Source organism: Rhineura floridana, chromosome 14 (genome assembly GCF_030035675.1).
Source record: "Rhineura floridana isolate rRhiFlo1 chromosome 14, rRhiFlo1.hap2, whole genome shotgun sequence".
Lineage (NCBI taxonomy): Eukaryota > Metazoa > Chordata > Lepidosauria > Squamata > Rhineuridae > Rhineura > Rhineura floridana.
The window spans coordinates 39,995,151-40,017,472 of record NC_084493.1 but is presented as its reverse complement, the minus strand read 5'-3'; the positions used below and the strand labels follow the sequence as shown (position 1 = coordinate 40,017,472).

The window sequence follows — 22,322 nt, the reverse complement described above, 5'->3', positions numbered from 1 at the left end:
TAGAATGTTGCATCAGTGTAATCATTTCCACAACACCCAAGACTCTTGTGGAGAACTGCCAAATATAACTTGGCCACCACTAGGCCTGACTGATTACTAGAAAAGGAGCAAGAAGAGTATGCTAGCTGGGTTTCACTATTTGCCCATGACAATGATTTCAGGAAATATCTGTGTTTCACAGGCCACATGGTTCCTCACAAATAAGATTTCTCATGCAGGGTTCTTAATGATCTTGATCAATAACCTGACTCATTCAAGGTAATAATAAAATTCAGCAACTTATACAAGAACCTTGGGTAGTAGTGACTATCTTTTGAATTGATTGCTGTGCTTTCTGTATATTACTTCAAAGTCCAACCTGCTTTAATCTTCTGTATCAAATCTTTATTTTAAGAACATTCACGTGTTGGTGTTGAACATTTATTTATCTTAGGATAACTCCAAGTTTTACAATGGCATTGATGTTCTCCTCTTAATATTATTTTTACAGCTTCTTCACTGCCTTCAGGGTTATAAACTAAAAAGATGGACATGGGAGGGGAGGGGAAATCAGTGTGAAGATGCCAAGATAAATGGGGACAGGCGTTGATGTCCAGGTGCAGTCTGCCTGTGCTGTGCAGTGATTCCTGGTGGGGGGGGGCAGCAGTCTGGCCAAAAGAAGTGCCCTCCCTGCCTCCCTCTGGCTTCTGTAATTCCAGAGCAAAATACTGAACATTGTTGTCACAGTGACAGTGTAAAGGCATAAATACTTAGAAAAAGGTGCCTGCCTGTTATTTTAAAACATGACTTGTAAGCCTGCTGTTTTTGTGCACCGCTTTGAATGTGACTAATATTGCAACTAAGGCAGATAATGCCATTTCCCTATAAAACCACATGTTGTGTTACTATTTTAAAATAAACTACTACAGGTACACCTGCATTTGCTCCTTATCTATTTTTCAAGGTGTTACACATCAAATTCTGCAAGGGAATAATGAGTGTACTGATGGGGATAGGGGGCAGCAGGCACCATTCTGTGCCAGTATCACACCAGACATTTATTCCACTTTAAATAGTCGTGGCTTCCCCTAAAGAATCCTGGGAAGTGTAGTTGGTGAAGAATTGTTGGGAGATGCCCTATTCCCCTCACTGAGCTATAATCACCAGAAGAAGGGCTGCCTATTCAACCCCTCTGGCCACTGGAGCTGTCAGGGGAATAATGGCCTTCTAACAACTCTCAGCACACTTCACAAACTACACTTTCCAGGATTCTTTGGGGGAAACTATGGCTGTTTAAAGTGGAATAAAAGTGTGGTGTGGACGTAGAGAGAGAACAGGCTAAATGGGGGTGGGGAATGGTGTATAAAGGGCTCAGCTCTACTCGGGGTCTCCAGACAATTTTATCCACAAGGATCTTGCGAAAAGCATGGCACTCCTTTCATTTCACCACACTATGGATTTCAGATAGTCAAACTGCCAGGGAGATCCTATTGTTACAGAAACTCTTCAGGAGAGCCCACCACCACCCTGGGGCCAAATAGAGGGTTGTTTTTAGTTGAGTCTGAGAAAAGGCCAGGAACTGGAGACGTGTAGATAGGCTGGCTCCTTGCACCATGGATTTAGGATGCCTCCTGTAAGCCTGATGGAAAATGCAAGATCTTTTGAACCCCTCTATCATGCTCAGGCTGTGAATGTGTGTAAATAACCCTTATTTCATAAAAACATCATATACCTTCTTTCTAAGGAAACTAAACTCTGGGTAAGCACAGGGACCCCTGGAAGTATCTTACTGCTCAGAGATTGGGGTGTCACGCAGCATTATTTACGTGCCACACACTTCACTGTTGGTCATTCACTATATGACTGTGTTTCATGCAGGCTCAGAGTCTCTTGAGCTTTTCATGTTTTTATCAGCAGAAACAGGAATTCTACCCTGGCTCTTAGGACATTAGAACTGTTGGATAATGTAATAACTAAAAAAGGGAAATGGAGGTATGGGTCATTGCTATAGCAGAATATGGTTTAACAAAGCCCAGAAAATAGCCATCCAGCCAAAAATAGTTAATGTATTTCCACTTTTGCCACAATTCTCCATCTTCTGGTTTCCTTAGAAGAGCGATACCATCCTCTAACACACTTTGCATGAACACACCTTGAGCATCCAAGGATGTGACTTCTTCTCATCTGCAAAACAGAAATATTATGTTTATCACCTTCAGATCACCAAAGTACCTCACCAAAGACTCCTGAGGAAGCTTAGCAGTCATGGAATAAGAGGAACTGGTTAAATAACAGGAAGCAGAGAGTAGGAATAAATGGACAGTCCTCCCAATGGAGGCTGTAGAAAGCGGAGTCCTCCAAGGATCAGCACTGGGACATGTGCTTTTTAACTTGTTCATGTATGATTTAGCTTTAGGGGGTGAGCAGTGAGGTAGCCGAGTTTGCTGATAATACTAAATTGTTCAGGGTGGTTAGAACAAGAAGAGACTGTGAAGAGCACCAAAAGGACCCCACAAAATGGTGTGAATAGGCAGTAAAATGGCAAATGCACTTCAGTGTAAACAATTTTAAAGTATTGCACACAAGGGCAAGAAAACCCTTAATTTCACACATATGCTCATGGGGTCTGAACTGGCAGTGAATGACCAAGGCAGAGGCCTTGGGGTCGTAGTGGATAGCTCAGTGAACATGTTGACCCAGTGTTTGTGGCAGCCGTGAAAACTGCAAATTCCAATCTAAGGATCATTAGGAAAGTAACTGCCAATATCAGAATGTCTTTATACAAATCTATTGTGGAAGGGCATTTGGAATACTGTGTACAGTTCTGGTCGCCTCACCTCAAAAAGGATTTTGTAGAGCTGGAAAAGGTTCAGAAAAGGGCAATCAAGATGATCAAGGGGATGGAGCGACTCTATGAGGAAAGGTTACAGCATTGGGAGCTTTTTACTTTAGAGGAAAGGTGAGTAAGATGTGACATGATATAGTGTACATGAAGGTAAGGGTGAATGAAATGGTACGTTGCAAAGAATTTAATGGACTCCTCAACTTTTTAACTGCTTTACTGTAGCTTATGGGATCTGGTGGGGTCAGGCTCACAGATAAATCCTGGATTAATTTATTGCTTGACCAAATTGATTTCAAAGCCTAACAGTTGGGTGGCAAACAAATTATCTGGATTATCAGAAATGCCTGAGAAAAGCTAGATAACTTCAATAGCTCAAATTACCTTTTGACTTTATGTGGTCAATGGACCTTATTGACTAATTCTGGTTATTGTTTCAGTGCATTATTCATGGTTGGCTAGATCATGTGCAAAATCCTTGGGTGTAACAAGACTAAAATGCATGTTTCCAATGTGTTCTTCAAATTATTCAAATGTCATATGCATTGTCCATTTGGCTGATAGGGTTATAACTGGGAGAGAGTAATAATAACTTCTTTCAGTTATTAAGAGCCTCAAAGTAAGCCTGGCCATTGCAATCTCATGAAGAAGAGGCTCTTCTCCGTTTCTCACCTGTGGTGGAAGTCAGTTGACAGAAGAAGTGCCCTTCGCAATGGCCATACCACTATTATGGCCCCCTTGGGCCATGGAGCTTGGGCTTCTTCTTGGTTGTCTTCCACCAGCTAATGAAAACTTTTCATTCCAGCAGCCTTTTGCCTTGCTAAGTAAGCAGATAATATTTCATCTGAAGATTGTGTTTTTATCTACGATGTCTGCCTCTGCCGTGTTTTGCTGATACTGCTGTCTTGCCTTGAATATTGTGATCTGAATTATTGTAAGCCATCGTAAATTATTATATAAATCAATATTATTATATAAATAAATAAAATATGTTTACTTTCAGTTTTGCATAGAGATGAAATTGCATCCTCACCACCCCAGGCTGATCAGGCCCCCCTTGCTGCTATCTGGGTAGACAGTGGAATCCATGTGATCCCACTGAATCTACTCTGCAGCACCCCAGCAATATTATGGGAGATCCTTTTCTGTTCTGCAAGTGGTCTGAGGATATAACCAGTGCTCATCCTCAATTCGCTATAAATCTGAGTAACAAGTTTTTCAAATTGATAAAAATAAAGGGATGGTCTCAAATTGGTAAAAGTAGACTCTTCTCCCCTCATTGGCAGCTGCAACTGTATGAAGACAAGATCCCTGTAGCTGGATCTGACCAAAAGGGCCCAGTCACAGTCCCACATCTGGTTCTCAGATGCCTCTTGGAAACTGCAAGCAGGGCCTGAATGCAACATCTCCCACCCTACTTGTCATTCCCTGGAACTGGTATTCTGAGGCATATTGGCTCCAAAAGCGGAGATACAGCACGGACAACATAGCTGTTGAATACTAACGGTTATAGCTTCCTGTTTTATTGTTTTTAACTGTCCAGCTCCTCAGCCTGAAAGAATGCTTGGGAAAGGGGTGGCTGGTGGCACATGAGGCACCAGATGTGGAGGTGAGAGCTGGACAGATGATGCCATCTGGAGGACAAGGAGCCTCCTAGAGGAGCTGTGCTAGAGTGCGGAGAGTGCCAACAGTTTCCTCAGGTGATCCTGCAATTGGAACCAGTCCAGCTACAGAGCAGTGAGCGCAATGCTGGCATTCACCTTGGTGTTTAGAGTTTAGCTAAATGGTGATTTCGAGAGCCAAGAGATTTGGGCACGCTTCCCACCTCCATATCCCTCTCCCCAATCACCTCACAGCAACCCCCCAGGGAAGAGATCTTGCTTTTGGCATTGCTCTCATCACACTTGCTGCCAAGGGGTTAAGAGGCAGGCATCAACGGGGACCTGGCTTGCCTCATCAAATCCCTCTTTTCAAACAAGGGCTTCTGTCAGAAGTGTCTTGATTTCTTATCGCATAATTCCATTCATACAAACAGCAATAAATAATTCATGCCCTTGGGTCTTTGTTGTGGGTCCCCGAACTGCACATCACTGGGAGGCTGACAGCTGTGTCAGGGGCAAGCACCATGGATCTGGCATGACAAGTGACTAACACATTTTTTTCCCCAGTCAATGGTGAAAGTTGACAATCTCACAAAGTGTGAAAACAAAACCATGAAATGAAATGAAGCCGTTCCTTTCTCTTTCTCTAGATGTTGGCTATGAGCTTATTTACAGCTCATAACCTCTGGTCACATGAGAGGACTCCCAACCCTCTTTATTCTTCACGCTCGCCTGTCCATTTATGCCTGTCCATGGATCAATATGAGCAATTCTTGGAGAAATACGATGTTGCCATGACAACCCCGCTACAAATTCTCAGCGGGAAGCAGTGAGCCCGGTAGAGAACTCTCTGGAGGCTTTCTGACCGATGAGGAGGCAAGTTCCTTAAAATGCAGGAATGGACAGAGGCAAAGCTGGGGGAATTCATGGCTTCTTGCAAAAGTAATGATTGCAAACTTAAGACAGGCAGGCAACACAGAGCTCTCAGATTAAGCTGAGATGCTTTATCAGTAAAGATTTTCTCTGGCACACTGTTGCCTCTACTTGTATGCCAAATCACCCTTAACCTCTCTGCATATTCTGCTACTGAATATCTCTCAGATTTCAAGACATACGTCACTTGAAGAGGGAGGAACTGGCATGGGAGTTAATTGTAGCTATGGAACAAATGTTAAATGATTTGTTACTTTAGTCCAGAAACAATCAAAAGCCAGAATATACATTTCCTTCAAAGGGAAACAGTTCCTGGAGAATATTTGCAGCTGCAGACAATCTGTTGCAGCCAAATGAAGCCACAGAATTTGATCTTTTTGTCACCCAGATTGCTGAGTTTTAATTATCATTTTCAGCAAGCCTTAAAATAATGGCAGGGTTGAGGTGGAGCTCATGTTTTTGCCGTTCCCTGACTTAGCGTAAGAGTGGCTGTTCCTCCTGTGTTCCTGGGCAATGAGAGAAATCAAGCACACCCCAGAGCAGATAAATGACTGCGGGCTCCTTCTCGTCTCCTCTTGGAGAATCGTGTGCTGTGAAATCCAATTGCATAGCCGAGATAGGGTCTGAGATGACATTGGGGACCTGACATGGATTGCAGACTACTGCACCCTTTCACTGGAAATTAAATCTCAGCTGTGCTCCTTGGGGAAGGATCAGGACACCTGTCAGCTGCCCCTGTCAGCAGCACGTGTGGCTAGATTTGGGGAGCTCTTAACTAATCTGACAGAGAACAGCTTCGGATACACAGACTGGCACGCAAAGATGCAGGAGAAGAAGAAAAAGAGGAAGAAAACCCAAAGACGCTTAACTCTTTCATGAGCAGGGGAGCTCCTGTGCTCTCCGCAAATTAGTCTGCAGGCAGCCCTGTTCCACTCTTTTAAAGGGATGCACCACATTTCCAGAACATTGTTCTCTTTTTTTGCCTCCCTTTATTAAAATATTGTGGAAAGAATCACAACTTGCTGATCTGGAGAAAAAAGAAATGCACCCAAAATGCTTCCCATTAGATTTTCTCAAGAGCAGCATGGTTTGTTGTGGAACAGCATCCTTGCTCTTTGTTCAAGAACAGAAGAAACGGCCATTCATTCCATCTGACTTTTCATGTTAGTCTAGAACTAATGATTATAATGGACTTCCTGTATCAGCCTTTGTCCTGACTGGACCGGCATGAAAAGAGCTCCAAATGCTGGTCCTCTTGAACGATGATTGACTAGACACAGGCACTGCCCAAAAGGACACTTCTCTAGGTCACCCCCATGTCACCAGGCTTATGCAGGCAATTGAGACGATATCTTTCTGCAATAATTAGTTAACTGATTTTAAATGTTTGTACAGTTTTATTCTGTGTTTATACACATTGTAAATTGCTTGGTTTTTTTTAAAAAAATGAATAGCAGTACATAAATATTTTTATAAATAAATAAATGTAAACCACTTTGTGAGGTCCACCTGAAAAGAAGTGGTACATAAATGCCTTAAATAAATGATCCTTAATAAACCACACTGCATTGGCCTCTTGACCATGTAACTGCATAGAACAAATGTCTATGATTATCTCACCTGCATTTTCCGATTCTTCTAAGACTCGCCTCTCAGCAATGCCCTTCTCTTCTTGGACGTTTGCAGGGGTTAGGGTACAGCTATCACACTTGCTGGCAGCTAAGGGGAAAAAAGAATCAGAACATTAACACTTAGGAAATATCTAACTTTGTTTCTGTGCCTCTTTCTTTACTCGGTGCAAATTTTGTTAGTTTGGATATTAAACCATCCCCGTCCCAAAAGTTCTGAGATGGTTCAGTTATTTGGATGTATGCCAAATTTGAAATTAAACAAGTCTCTCTTCCCTTTCCTAGCTCCTTCAGCCCAAAAGAGCTGTCTCCCCAGTCACTGAGATTCCCTAAACACTGAGCCAAGTATTAGGGATAAGAACACCTGTGACAAACAAGGAAGAAGCATGGCAGTGGAGGTGGTGCCCAGTCATTTTCAGGGAAATTCAGGAGGGCATCTGGGAGGGTGCAAAGCAACCTCCAATATGTATTGGAGTACCAGGTACCAACACACACAGCAACGGAAGCAAACATGATGACACCAGAAATCCTAATATCTCTCTATACTATTTTTTCTTGTCTGTCATCACACTGTGGCGTCAGTCTCAGCTGCTATAAGGGAATCAAGAGGCACACAAACGGAATGGTGACTTGGAAGCCAGTCCTTGCAGGAATCCATCTCAGGGCAAATGGGTCACGTGAGGACAGGAGGGAGAGGCATCACTATGACCTGCCGGGGGGGAGGCTTTCCTCCCTCCCTCCCTGATACCAAAGGAGACTTTTTCTGGCAGGAGACAGGTGGAGGAGAAAAAACAGTATTGTCATCCTTTTGGTGGACAGCTGTGGGTGGAAGAGAGGGTGGTCTCAAAGGTGGGGGAGATATTGTGGCATTTTTGTGAGTTCAGAAGCTGAAAAGAAAGACCACATTGTGGTCTTGTGGAGGGAAACTGAAGCACGGTGAGTGGAGATATTGCAGTTGTAGAGAGGGAAGTTCTGGGGGGAGAGAAACTGAGGGTGAGGAGAGATGTTGTTATCCTGAGGGGAAACAGAGGTAGGCAACAGGAAAGAGATATTGTAGTCCTGGAGAGGGAAACTGAGGCAAAAAGATGGGGGCTGGAGAGCAGAGTGTGAAGGGGAAAATAAGTACCATTTAAAGATATCACTGAGACTTGGTGGGAAGTGACTCGTGACTAGAATATGACCACAGAAGGCTATACGGTGTTCAAAAGAAACAGACCCAACAGAAAGGGAGTGGGATTTACAGAGAGAATATATACAACCCGCAAGGAAAACTAAGAATCTGACTGAGAGTGGGAGCCCTTTGAGAGCATCTGGGTAAGGACAGAAGGTGATATTGTTGTGGCAGCAGGGATACTACATCCCACCAAAAGAAATAAAAATGGATTTAACTAATTAATTAATTGTACTTATATCCATCACATTCATGATCCCAGGGCAGGTTGGGGGGGGAGATCAATATTTAAAAGATCACAAAAATCCAGTACAACCACAAATTTCACAGCTGAGGGTCTACGGCTTGGCACCCAACCCATCCCCGTCAATACTGACGCCTAATACAATCTTCAGCTCATCACAGATTATCCTAAGGCATGGGCAGAAGTAGAGTTTCCAAACTGTAGGAAGAACCAGTTCCCCTCTATTCGGCACTAGTTAGGCCTCATCCTGAGTACTGTCTCCAGTGTCTAGAAACCAGGTGTACTGCAGAGAAAGATTACCAAACTTTCACAGAGCAGAGTCATGGCAGTACAGGGGATTTCAACAGTCCTGGAATTTGCTGGGTCTAACTTTGCTAAGTGTAGCATTCCCCCCTGCTCAGAATCACACGGGGGACAACTCCCCCAATACTTGGGGAAAGATAAAGGAGAACTGGGTGTGGCTCCCAGGCAATTGGGGCATTGAGGCCAAAAGGAGCCAGGTGCATCTCTCTTCCTATGGCTGGCTTTTTCCTCTAATGGCTCAGTTCTCCTCAAGTAGTAACTCGCCCAACCCACCTTTGGGGGATTACATAGGAACACCTAATTGCCATTTGGGGCTATGTAGGCATTTGGGAGGGGGCACCCACAATTGGCTTCTAGGGTGCCCCTTGTTTCAACAACTACCTGTTGTCCCTATTGGGTGGTTTTATGCAGGTTAGTGTCTCTGGCTGTCTTTCCATTGGCATTGCCAGTAGATGCAATGCAGCGAGGGAGGGACTGAAGATGAGGACACCTTGGTGAGCACCTGGTTCACCTTCAGGTCGAAGAGGCAGTTACCCAAGCAGCTCCTCACAGCCAGCGAGTGAGAAGGGATAAGAAAGAAAACTACCCCTGGACTGGTGGCTCCTCACATCTAGGGGCTGCACAGTTGTGGAAACATGGGTTCTTCACGGCCTTCTCCAGACTTGGCACAAGCTATTGAAGGTAAACAAATGTCAAGTGAAACATGTTGAGGCAACCTCCAGTCTGAATTGGAAGCGATTGACCAGGAACAAGACCTTGGGGTCATAGTGTATAGCTTGATGTAGCTGTCAACCCATGTGTGGCAGCTGAGAAAAAGGCAAATTCCATGCTTGGGATCATTAGGAAAGGTTTTTGGGGAAAATGCTAATATCATACAAATCTATGGTGCAGCTGCATTATTTATTTATTTATTTATTAAATTTATATCCCGCCCTTCCTCCCAGTACAATACTTACAGTTCTGGTCACCCCACCTCAAAAAGCGCATTGTAGAGTTGGAAAAGATTCGTTAAAGGGCAACCAAAATTATCAAGAGAATGGAGCAACTTCCCTATGATGGAAGTATGCTGCATTTGAAGCTTTTAGTTTAGAAAAAAGGAGAGTAAGAGGAGACCAGATAGAAGTGTATAAAATCATGCATGTTATGGAGAAAGTGGACAGAGAAAAGTTTTTCTCCCTTTCTCATAACACTACAACTCATGGACATCCAATGAAGCTGAATGTTGGAAGATTCAAGACAGACAAAAGAAAGTACTTCTTCACATAGCGCATAGTTAAACTATGAAATTCACTTCCACAAGAGGCAGTGATGGCCACCAACTTGAATCATAGAATAGTGTAGCTGGAAAGTGCCTATAATGCCATCGAATCCAACTGCTCAATGCAGGAATCCGTCAAAGTATACCCAACAGGTGGCTGTCCAGCTGACTCCTGAATGCCTCCAGGGTTGGAGAGCCCACCACCTCCCTAGGTTATTAGTCCCATTGTCATACGGCTCTAAATGTTAGGCAATTTTCCAGATGTTCATTTGAAATCTGGCTTCGTGCAACTTGATCAAAAAATACGAGGTGTGGACATTCGTTGATAATAATATACCCTGTCCTGGATGGGGTTACACTCCCCCTAAAGGAGCGGGTTCATAGTCTGGGAGTCTTTTTAGACTCTTCCCTCTCACTTGAGGCTCAAGTAGCCTCGGTGGCAAGGAATGCGTTTTACCAACTTCGGTTGGTAGCCCAGCTACGTCCCTATTTGAGTAGAGAGGACCTTACATCAGTGGTACATGCTCTGGTAACCTCGCGTTTGGATTACTGCAATGCGCTCTATGTAGGGCTACCTCTGAAGACAGTTCGGAAGCTACAGCTAGTGCAAAACGCGGCAGCCAGACTGCTAACAAGGACCAAGCGGTCCGAGCATATAACACCTGTTCTGGCCCGCTTGCACTGGCTTCCAATATGTTTCCGGGCTAGATTCAAAGTGTTGGTATTAACCTATAAAGCCTTATACGGTGCGGGACCACGATACCTTGCGGAACGCCTCTTCCGATATGAACCGGCCCGTGCACTACGTTCTGCTACGAAGGCCCTCCTCCGGGTTCCAACTCACAGGGAGGCCCGGAGGGTAGTGACGAGATCTAGGGCCTTCTCAGTGGTGGCCCCCGAATTGTGGAATAGTCTCCCCGAGGAGGTACGCCAGCCGACACTATTATCTTTTCGGCGCCAGGTTAAAACCTTCCTATTCTCTGAAGCATTTTAATTTAAATTGATTTAATTTTAAAAATGTTATTGTATTGATTTTAGACTGTATTATTTTGTATTATATTGTGTCATTTATTGTATTTCTATGTTCACCGCCCAGAGAGCTATTGCTAGTCGGGCGGTATATAAATTTAATAAATAATAAATAAATAAGAAGAAGAAGAAAGGGGGGAGAACCCCAAAATGTCAAAAGAGGGAAATTCCAAATTATGTAGATTTTTTTATTGATTTCTATAAAAGAGAATAAATTTCTTTCAAATCAAATACCCAACGCATTTCAGCCCTACACAAGGGCTTTCATCAGGGGCTATAAACAAATAGGAAAACATCATTTTGACAGACATATACAAATTTCAATCTCTATTAAAATTTCTTATAAAAACATTCTTCATTTTGTATATTTCCAGACATTTCATATACACAAATACAGAAATAACTTTTTGTTACAGTAGCTTCTAAAGAATTTTTCTTTTTATATTTCTGTACATAATATAGGTAAATTCATGTATAGCATTTATTTGTAATATTTAAAAGATACATTTTAGTTGTTAAAGTGCTTTATTCAATAGAGTCTTCTGTCTCACTTTTGCTATGAATGGCATCGATGTCTTTATGATTATTTAAAACTGGTAAGAGCTTTTATTATTATTTTTTACTTGTCTGGAGAATAATAATTCTGACCTTTAGATATAGGATTAAGAACACCTGTCATATACTTGTGAGTAAAAAATGTTTTTGGACCTGAGGAATCCTTTACATCAGGGAAAGAAATGAACATTCCTCATTTAAACCACTAGGTGTCATTGTTTTGAGTCTTAAAATCCATTCTATTTCTTTTTTATATAAAAGAGAACTAGAAAATGATCCATATATTTGTTGTAGGACCCAAAATCTTAAACCTGTACTAATATATTTAGGGCATTGAAGACAATGAGAAACCAAAGGAGCTCCTGTTTTTTTTATTTTTTATATTACTTAGATGTTCTCCTATCCGTATTTTAATTTTCCTTGATGTTTGTCCTACATATAAATAAATTTTAGAATGTGAGGTGAAAGCTGCTCCTAAAATTCTTGGAAGAAACAGATCACCAGGAATAGATGGCATACCAATAGAGTTGCTACAAGCTACTGAGACTGAATCTGTCCAAATTTTGACAAAATTTTTTAAGAAATATGGAAAACTAAACAATGGCCCACAGACTGGAAGCGTTCAATATACATCCCAATTACAAAGAAAGGGGATCCCAGGGAATGCAGTAATTATCAAACTGCTGCCTTAATATCCCATGGAAGTAAAATACTGCTCAAGATTCTACAACTAAGGCTCTAAAATGCCAGATGTCCAAGCTGAATTTAGAAAGGGAAGAGGCACCAGAGATCATATTGCAAATATACATCAGATAATGGAATGGCCCAGGAATTTCAGAAGGAAATCACCCTGCGCTTTATAGATTACAGCAAAGCCTTTGATTGTGCACATAATGAGAAACTATGGGATGCTTTAAAAGAAATGGGGGTGCCAAAGCATCTAATTGTCCTGATGCACAACCTATACTCTGTACAAGAGGCTACTGTAAGGACAGAATATGAAGAAACCGATTGGTTCCCCATTGGAAAGAGTGTGAGACAGAAGTGTATTTTGTCACCCTATTTGTTTAACCTATACACAGAACATATACGGAAAGCAGAATTGGACCAAGATGAAGCAGGTGTGAAAACTGGAGGGAGAAATATCTATAATTTAAGATATGCAGACGATACCATACTACTAGCAGAAAGCAGTAATGATTTGAAACGAATGCTAATGAAAGTTAAAGAGGAAAGCACAAGAGCAGGACTACTGCTGAACGTCAAAAAGACTAAAGTAATGATAACAGAAGATTTATGTAACTTTAAAAGAAGAAGGCTTTAGAAAAAGCCAATGTGGCTTCACAAAAAGCTTAGAGATGACCTGAAAAGAAAAAAAGACACGTACAGGAAGTGAAAGGAAGGCCAGGCCACAAAGGAAGAGTACAAGCAGGTATCACAGAATTGCAGGGATGGTGTCAGGAAGGCTAAAGCTGAGAATGAGCTGAGGTCAGCGAGATACGCTAAAATGCAACAAAAAAGCTTTCTTCCAGTACGTCCATAGTAAAAAGACAGAAAAAAGAAATGGTGGCACAGCTACTCAGTGAGGATGGCAAAATGATAACAGATGACAAAGAAAAGGCAGAAGTGCTCATTTCCTACTTTGGCTCAGTCTTCTCCCAGAAAAAGGGTCTATGACCCTCCCGGGAAACATGAAGTAGAAGGGGCAGGATTGGAGCTTGAGATTGATAGACAAACGGTCAAGGAATACGTAATCACTTTGAACAAGTTCAAATAGGCAGGGCCCGATAAACTGCATCCTAGAGTATTGAAGGAACTGGCTGAAGAACTCTCAGAACCACTGTCTATTTGCAAAATCATGGAGGACTGGTGAAGTGCCGGATGACTGGAGGAGAGCTAATGTTGCCCCTATTTTCAAAAAGGGCAAAAAGGAGGAACTTGGGAATTACAGACCAGTCAGCCTAACATCAATCCCTGGAAAAACTCTGAAGCAGATTATAAAGCAGTCAATCTGTAAGCACCTTGAAAATAATGCAGTGATTACTAGGAGCCAACATGGATTTATGAAGAACAAATCCTGCCAAACTAATCTTATCTCATTTTTTGATCGGGTAACCTCCCTTGTAGACTGTGGGAATGCTGTGGACATAATATATCTTGACTTCAGCAAAGCTTTTGACAAAATGTCCCATGATATTCTGATTAGCAAGCTAGCTAAATGTGGGCTGCATGGAACAACTATCAGGTTGATCCACAGCTGGCTCCAGAATCTTACTCAAGGAGTGCTTATCAATGGTTCCTTCTCAAACTGGGTGGTAGTAACAAGTGGGGTACCACAGGGCTCGGTCCTGGGCCCAGTGCTCTTCAACATTTTTATTAATGACTTGGATGAGGAGGTCCAGAGCATGCTTATCAAATTTGCAGAAGATACAAAATTGGAGGGCATAGCTAATACCACGGAAGACAAAAACAAAATTCAAAGGGACCTTAATAAGCTGGAGCACTGAGCTGAAAATAACAGAATGAAATTCAACTGGGATAAATGCAAAGTTCTACACATAGGAAAAAGAAGCCAAATGCACAGTTATAAGATGGGGGATACTTGGCTCAGCAATACGACATGTGAGTGTTGGCGTGTGCGGTGATTTGCGTGTCAGCGCGTTACTAAGAGTAAGACATCCAGAAATCCACAGACAAAGAACTTAGGTTAAGAGTCTTTTACTTCAGACATTAAGGCTTGCAGCAAACAAACGGTTTCGCTTTTCCCTCCACGGAGCTGCTTTCTCCACAGAACACAAAACCCCCACAAAAGGCTGGCAGAACTTTCCCAGCCTATATCTCCCTGGTTGCCTTGACAGCAGGTGCTGACCTTGATGGTCCGTGCCAAGGCTCTTCGCAAGGCTTTGCAACAGCTTAACCCCTGCCTTGCTCTCAGGCTTGATGGAAACTCTAGTGCCATCCATGTCTATGGGTCAACAGTGAGAAGGAACTTGGAATTGTCATTGATCACAAGCTGAATATAAGCCAACAGTGCGATGTGGCTGCAAAAAAGGCAAATGCTATATTAGGGTGCATTAACAGAAATATAGTTTCCAAATCTTGTGAAGTATTAGTTCCACTCTATTCAGCACTGGTTAAGCCTCATCTTGAGTACTGCGTCTAGTTCTGGTCTCCGCACTTCAAGAAGGATGCAGACAAACTGGAACAGGTTTAGAGGAGGGCAACAAGGATGATCGGGGACTGGAAACATAGCCCTATGATGAGAAACTGAAAGAATTGGGCATGTTTAGCCTTGGGAAGAGAAGACTGAGGGGAGATAGGATAGCACTGTTCAAGTACATGAAAGGTTGTCACATAGAGGAGGGTAGGGATCTGTTCTCGATCATCCCAGAGTGCAGGACACAGAATAATGGACACAAGTTGCAGAAAGCCAGATTTCTACTGAACATCAGGAAAAACGTCCTAACTTTTAGAGCCATACAACAAAAGAACCAATTACCTAGAGAGGTAGTGGGCTCTCCAACACTGGAGGCATTCAAGAGGCAGCTGGACAGCCATCTGTTGGGAATGCTTTGATTTGGATTCCTGCATTGAGCAGGGGGTTGGACTTGATGGCCTTATGCGCCCCTTCCAACTCTACTATTTTATGATTCTATTCTATAAAGATGACAATGAGGACATTGAACATGTCAAGGATTATCAATACCTCGGCATAGTTATTAATCAAAATGGAGACAATAGTCAAGAAATCAGAAGAAGGCTAGGACTGCAGAGGGCAGCTATGAGATAACTAGAAAAGGTCCTCAAATGCAAAGATGTATCACTGAACACTAAAGTTGGGATCATTCAGATCATGGTATTCCTGATCTCTATGTATGGATGTGAAAGTTGGGCAGTGAGAAAAGCGGGTAAGAGAAAAATCAGCTCATTTGAAATGTGGTGCTGGAGGAGAGCTTTGCGCATACCATGAACTGTGAAAAAGACAAATAATTGGGTGTTAGAATAAATTAAACCAGAACTATCACTAGAAGCTAAAATGATGAAACTGAGGTTATCATACTCTGGACACATAATGAGAAGACATGACTCACTAGAAAAGACAATAATGCTGGGGAAAACAGAAGGTAGTAGAAGAAGAGGAAGACCAAACCAGAGATGGATTGATCCCATAAAGGAAGCCACAGGCCTGAACTTACAAGATCTGAACAGGGTGGTTCATGACAGATGCTCTTGGAGGTCGCTGATTCATAGGGTCGCCATAAGGCATAATCGACTTGAAGGCACATAACAACAACAACAAATTTTCACTAATTCCTTCAAGAGGAAGGCCAGGATATAAATTCAACAACTACTACATGCATTCTTATGCACACTTTCACCTAATATATGCATTTTTGTAAACACTGTTTGGGGGGAGAACTGCATTGCAAATTTCGGGTATGTGCATATTTTGAAGGATGGCTCTGTTGCGGTTCTCACATTGTTTCACAACGTGTGAATTTGATAAATTTGAATGAGAATTAGATCAAATTCTCTGTCTCTGTAGATACAATATAGGGATTCCATAACCTGACAAGGCACTGCACTTATTTTCAAAATGCATATTCTACCAAGATGTGCCAATCATCATGCAATAATATTTTTGAGCTTTATATCACTATTGTTAATGCATACACAATTTTGGAGCAGTGAAGAAAAAGAGCCAAACTCTCAAGAAGCACATTTTTGGTTGCAGCCCATCCAACCAACAAGGAGATGCTGCATCTCCTTCAGCCTAGCTGAGAAAAGGCCAGAAAGCAATTCTGAATAATGAACAAGACCCACTGACCTCATGACCCCAGTCTGGCAGGGTCAGAGGCAGAGCCCTCTTCCCCAAATGCTGATGGCAGATCCACAGACAGAGCCACTAATGAGCTCCTGGATAAAGCAACTGCCAATCTGGAGGTCACAAAGGGAGGTGCAGTGTAGAAAAGCTGCTTTTGCTTCATATAAAGGGAAAGTAATGGTATATTTCCAGAAAATGGAAACCAAAGATGCCCAAGGAAGCAAAGGCCTGGGTTTTTCCTCCTGGAGCCAATCCTGGCATGGGCACACTCTAAAAAGAAGGCACCATTTTACCAGGTCAAATGGGACAAGAAAAGACTAATGCCACCCATCCGTAATGCTGCCGTTCCCTTCACCCCAGATGCATTAAGAAGAGACCTACAGCATTTCTCCAATCCGTCTGTTTTGGATCAGATCCAGTGAATAGCTGGATACCTCTGGAAAGCCCAACAGCACAGCATAACATAACAGAAACAGCTACACACAGACACACAATGGGATTGTCCCCAGCCACCCCTATCCAGTGGCCTCGATACAAGTACGTCTGTATAGCCATCTTGGTTAATAGCCCAAAGCTGGCCCATCTAGTCCAGCATCTCGCTTCCTATAGCAGCCAGACAGACGCCCCAAGGGGGTCCCCACATGCAGGATGTAAAGGCAATAGCCCACCTCTATTGTTTGCCCTTCAGCAAAAGGTGTTCAGTGGCAGCCAGTTCCACCCATGTGTCTATTTATTTATTTATTTATTAGATTTTTATACCGCCAGACTAGCATAGCTCTCTGGGCGGTGTACAACAGAAAATACAAATACATCTCATAAAATCCCATGTTAAATACAACAAAAACATGTAAAAAGAAGAAACAATCTAAAATCAATTACACAAATTTTAAAATTTAAATTAAAACGCCATAGAAAAGAGGCAAGTCTTAAGCTGGCGCCGAAAAGACAGCAGCGTCGGCGCCATACGCACCTCATCGGGGAGACTGTTCCAGAGTTCGGGGGCCACCACTGAGAAGGCCCTAGTTCTTGTCACCACCCTCTGAGCCTCCCAATGAGACAGGACTCGGAGGAGGGCCTTCAAGGTAGAGCACAGTGTCCGGGCAGGTTCATATCGGGAGAGGCGTTCCAACAGATATTGTGGTCCCACGCCGTATAGGGCTTTATAGGTTAAAACCAACACTTTGAATCTGGCCTGGAAGCAAATTGGCAGCCAATGCAAGCGAGCCAGAACAGGTGTTATATGTTCCAACCGCTTGGTCCTCGTTATTAATCTGGCCACCGCATTTTGGACAAGCTGTAGCTTCCAAACTGTCTTCAAAGGCAACCCAACGTAGAGCGCATTGCAGTAGTCCAATCGTGAGGTTACCAGAGCATGTACAACTGATGTAAGGTCCTCTCTGCTCAGGTAGGGGCGTAGCTGGGCTACCAACCGAAGTTGGTAGAACGCATTCCGTGCCACCGAGGCCACTTGGCCTCAAGTGATAGGGAAGGATAAAAAAAACCTCCCAGACTACGAACCTGTTCCTTTAGGGGGAGTGTAACCCCATCCAGGACAGGGTAAACATCCACCACCTGGTCAGAGAAGCCACCCACCAGTAGCATCTCAGTCTTGTCTGGATTGAGCCTCAGTTTGTTAGCTCCCATCCAGTCCATTATCGCGGCCAGGCAACGGTTCAGCACATTGACAGCCTCACCTGCAGAAGATGAAAAGGAGAAATAGAGCTGCGTGTCATCAGCGTACTGGTGGCAACGCACTCCAAAACTCCTGATGACCGCACCCAATGGCTTCATATAGATGTTGAAAAGCATGGGAGACAGAACCGACCCCTGCGGGACCCCACATTGGAGAACCCACGGTGTTGAGCAATGTTCCCCAAGCACTACCTTCTGGAGACAACCCACCAAGTAGGAGCGGAACCACTGCCAAGCAGTGCCTCCAACTCCCAACTCCACGAGCCTCTCCAGAAGGATACCATGGTCGATGGTATCAAACGCCGCTGAGAGATCAAGGAGAATCAACAGAGTTACACTCCCTCCGTCCCTCTCCTGACATAGGTCATCATACAGGGCGACCAGGGCTGTCTCAGTGCCAAAACCAGGCCGAAAGCCCGACTGAAATGGATCTAGATAATCGGTTTCATCCAACAGCGTCTGGACTTGGCCAGCAACCACTTGTTCCAAGATCTTGCCCAGGAATGGAACATTCGCTACTGGTCTGTAGCTATTGAGATTTTCTGGGTCCAAGGAAGTTTTTTTCAGGAGTGGTCTTACTGCCGCCTCCTTCAGACGGCCAGGGACCACTCCCTCTCGTAAAGAGGCGTTAATCACTTCCCTGGCCCAGCCAACTGTTCCATCCCTGCTAGTTTTTATTAGCCAAGAGGGGCAAGGATCTAGTACCGAAGTGGTTGCACGTACCTGTCCAAGCACCTTGTCCACGTCCTCGAGCTGAACCAACTGAAACTCATCCAATAAAACATGACAAGACTGCGCTCCGGACACCTCAATAGGGTCAGCTGCTATAAACTGGGAGTCTAAGTCCCGACGGATGCTTAAGATCTTATTCTGGAAGTGTCCAGCAAACTCATTACAGCGGGCCACCGATGACTCTACCATGTCCTGAGGGCCAGACTGAAGTAACCCTCGGACAAGTCTAAAAAGCTCCGCTGGGCGGGAAAGAGATGACGTAATAGTGGCAGCAAAATGTTGTTTTTTTGCCACCCTCACCGCTTCTAAGTATAGCTCAGTGGAAGCACTTACCAGGGCATTATTGCATCCATCGGGAGTTCGCCTCTACCTCCGCTCAAGCCGTCTCCTATTTTGTTTCATCGCTCTCAGCTCCGGGGTATACCACGGAGCTGTATGAGCTCTACACAGGAGAGGGCACGCAGGAGCAATCGTGTCAACAGCCCAAGTCATCTCCGCATTCCACAGTTCAACCAGGGCTTCGACAGGAGCGCCCGTCTTATCAGCCGGAAAATCCCCCAGAGCCTTTTGAAAACCTTCAGGATTCATTAGTCTCCGGGGGCGGACCAATTTAATAGGTCCCCCACCCTTGCAGAGGGGAAAGGCTGCTGTAAGTCTAAACTTCAGCAAGCGGTGATCTGTCCATGACAAAGGGAGAGATGTAAAACTCCCTACATCCAGATCACCATCCCCATGTCCAGTCGCAAAGATAAGATCTAGAGTATGCCCCGACACATGTGTTGGACCACTAACATATTGGGACAGCCCCATGGTTGTCATGGAGGCCATGAAGTCCTGAGCCGCCCCGGATAAGGCAGCCTCGGCATGAATGTTGACATCCCCCAGTACCAATAGTCTGGGGGACTTCAGCAATACCTCCGAGACCACCTCCGTCAGCTCAGTTAGGGAAGCCGTTGGGCAGCAAGGTGGGTGGTACACCAACAAGATTCCCAGTCTGTCCCTCTGGCCCAACACAAGGTGCAAACACTCCAGACCAGTAACTACATGGACATGGTGCTTGATGAGTGAGATAGACCACAGCGACCCCACCTCCCCGACCCTCGGATCTACCATGATGCTGCACCAAGTACTATAATGGTCCTCCATGAACTTGTCTAAGTTTTAAAGCCACCTAAGATTGTGGCCATAGCGAATCCCATAACTTAATAATGAGTGAAGATTGACAAAAGTAATATTTCTCTCTGTCCACTGTTTACACACTATGCCTGATTTTACAGACCTTCATCATGTCTTCCCTTAGTTGCTCTATTTTCTGAATCAAAAATCCCTGAACACTGTTGCCTTCCCTGGTGGCTTATCAGGTTGGTTGCCTTTTTTTGAACTGCTTATAATACCCCTTTGAGGTGCTATCCAGGACTGTTCACAGTAGCCTCCAGGTAAGGAAAGATGAGGTTTTGTGAGGATTCTCATATACCCTAGGCTCGCTCAGAACTGCAATTACTAGGATTCTTTGTCACAGAAGCCATGGCTATGTCACATCAACTCACTTTGAGGTGCAGTGGGATAAATATTAGTTTCAGATACAGCCTTACAAAAGGTATCTCATGACTCGATCATCCACATGCATTTCAGCTCTTTCCAGGGGATTTAGATACCTTGATTTAAACCCTTATCAGTCAACCTCCTAGAATGGACATGTTTCTAGGACTCACAGCCCCATCAGTAAAAAGATGGGAAATAAAAATTAGGAATCCTAATTTCACATATAAGCTAATGAAGTCTGAACTTGCAGTGACTGAACAGGAACAAGACCTCTGGATTAGGAGGGCATCACACAGGTGTATAAGATTACACATGGTGTGGTCAATGTATCGTTGCGGGAGGGAGTGATCCCAGCTGCTCTGAAAGAGGCAGTTATCTGACCACTCCTGAAAAAGCCCACCCTGAACCCATTGGATTGTGACAATTACCGACCGGTAGCAAATTCCCCTTTTTAGGGAAGGTGATTGAGAGGTTTGTGGCACAGCAATTGAAGTACTCTTGGATGAAGCAGATTATCTTGATCCATTACAGTCTGGGTTCAGGCCTGGTTATGGGACTGAATCGGCCTTGGTCACCCAGATGGATGACCTTTATCGGGAGAAGAATAGGGGGAGTGCGACCCTATTAGTCTTACTTGATCTCTCAGGGGCTTTTGATACCATTGACCATGGTATCCTTCTGGGCCGACTTGGTGAGATGGGTATTGGAGGCAATGTTTTACAGTGGTTCCGATCCTATCTCCAAGGTCATTTTCAGAGAATAGCATTGGGTGATTGTCTTTCAGCCTCCTGGCAGTTGAGCTGTGGGGTGTCGCAGAGTGCCATCTTGCAAACTGTGGTGGTGCATCTAGGACATTACCAATATGTCACCCTGCTGCTGAAAGAATTGCACTGGCTGCTTATTAGCTACTGGTGTAAGTTCAAGGTTCATCTGAAAGACTGTCTAATCCCTTATATACCCAGTCGATCACTGCACTCTGCAGGCGAGGGCCTCCTGCAGATATCATCTCATCAGGATGTCTGTTTCACACAACGTAGGAAGTGGGCCTTTAGTGTTGGGGCACTGACAATTTGGAATTCTCTCCCCTATCAGCACCTACTGAAGACCTTCCTCTTTCAACAAGCATTTTAAGTAGAGACCTTATCCCAGTCTGCATCTGTGTTGGAATTATTTTTAAGATATTTTAATTTTTAAAAAAAATTATTTTTAAAGATGTTTTGGTTATGTTTTTCAGATGTTTTATAGATGTTTTTACTGTTTTGTTGTTTGTATGCCACCCTGGGCTCCTTCTGGGAGAATGGGCAGGATGTAAATTTAACAACAACAATGGTGTTGAGAAAGAGGACAGAGAGAAGCTTTTCTCCTTCTCTCATAATTCTAGAAGCCAATAAAGCTTGAATATTGAAGATTCAGGAGAGACTATAGAATGCACTTCTTCACACAGCATGAGCACAAATGTTAGAATTCCCTCCCAGAAGATGTGGTGGTGGTCACCAACTTGGAGAACTGGACAAATACATGGAGGGTAGTAGCCGCAATGGCTCTGAACTGCCTCCAGGATCAGAGACTGCATACCTCAGACTACCAGTTGCTGGGAACATGAACGGGGAGAGTGCTGTTGCACTCAGGTCCTGTTTGCATGCTTCCCATGAGCATCTAGTTGGCCACTGTGAGAACAGGAATCTGGAGTAGATGGGCCCCTTTAGCAGGACTCTTCTTATGTTGTTACTTCAAAAAGTTGTTCTAAGAATGGATGAGGTAGCAGAGAAATTGTTTGGCTCTAGGGGCTATATAAAATGATCTGTGTCCAAAGAGCTGCTTCACTTTGCACTGCACTATGTACTGTCTTTATCTGAAGGAGTGTAGGAGGAAGCCTTGGGCTTCTGTTAGGGATGGACGAGGATTTCGATGAAATCAGAATTGGCATCAGACTCCCTGATAATTTGCAGGTCTGCTATCTTTTGTAGAACAGTCACGAAACATGTGGA

General features: G+C 43.8%; 1 protein-coding gene across 1 annotated transcript in view; it reads right to left on the bottom strand.

Moving 5' to 3' along the window:
- Window positions 1–280: 280 nt before the first annotated feature.
- The window catches only part of LOC133369826 (WD repeat-containing protein 72-like), a 39,435-nt gene continuing 17,393 nt past the window's right edge, over window positions 281–22,322 (bottom strand). The window contains exons 3-4 of the mRNA XM_061595482.1: window positions 6,976–7,074; window positions 281–2,163 (exon numbers count right to left, since the gene is read on the bottom strand). Of these exons, the coding sequence (XP_061451466.1) occupies window positions 2,108–2,163; window positions 6,976–7,074 (155 nt within the window). The 3' untranslated portion in view covers window positions 281–2,107. The remainder of the gene's footprint in view (window positions 2,164–6,975; window positions 7,075–22,322) is intronic.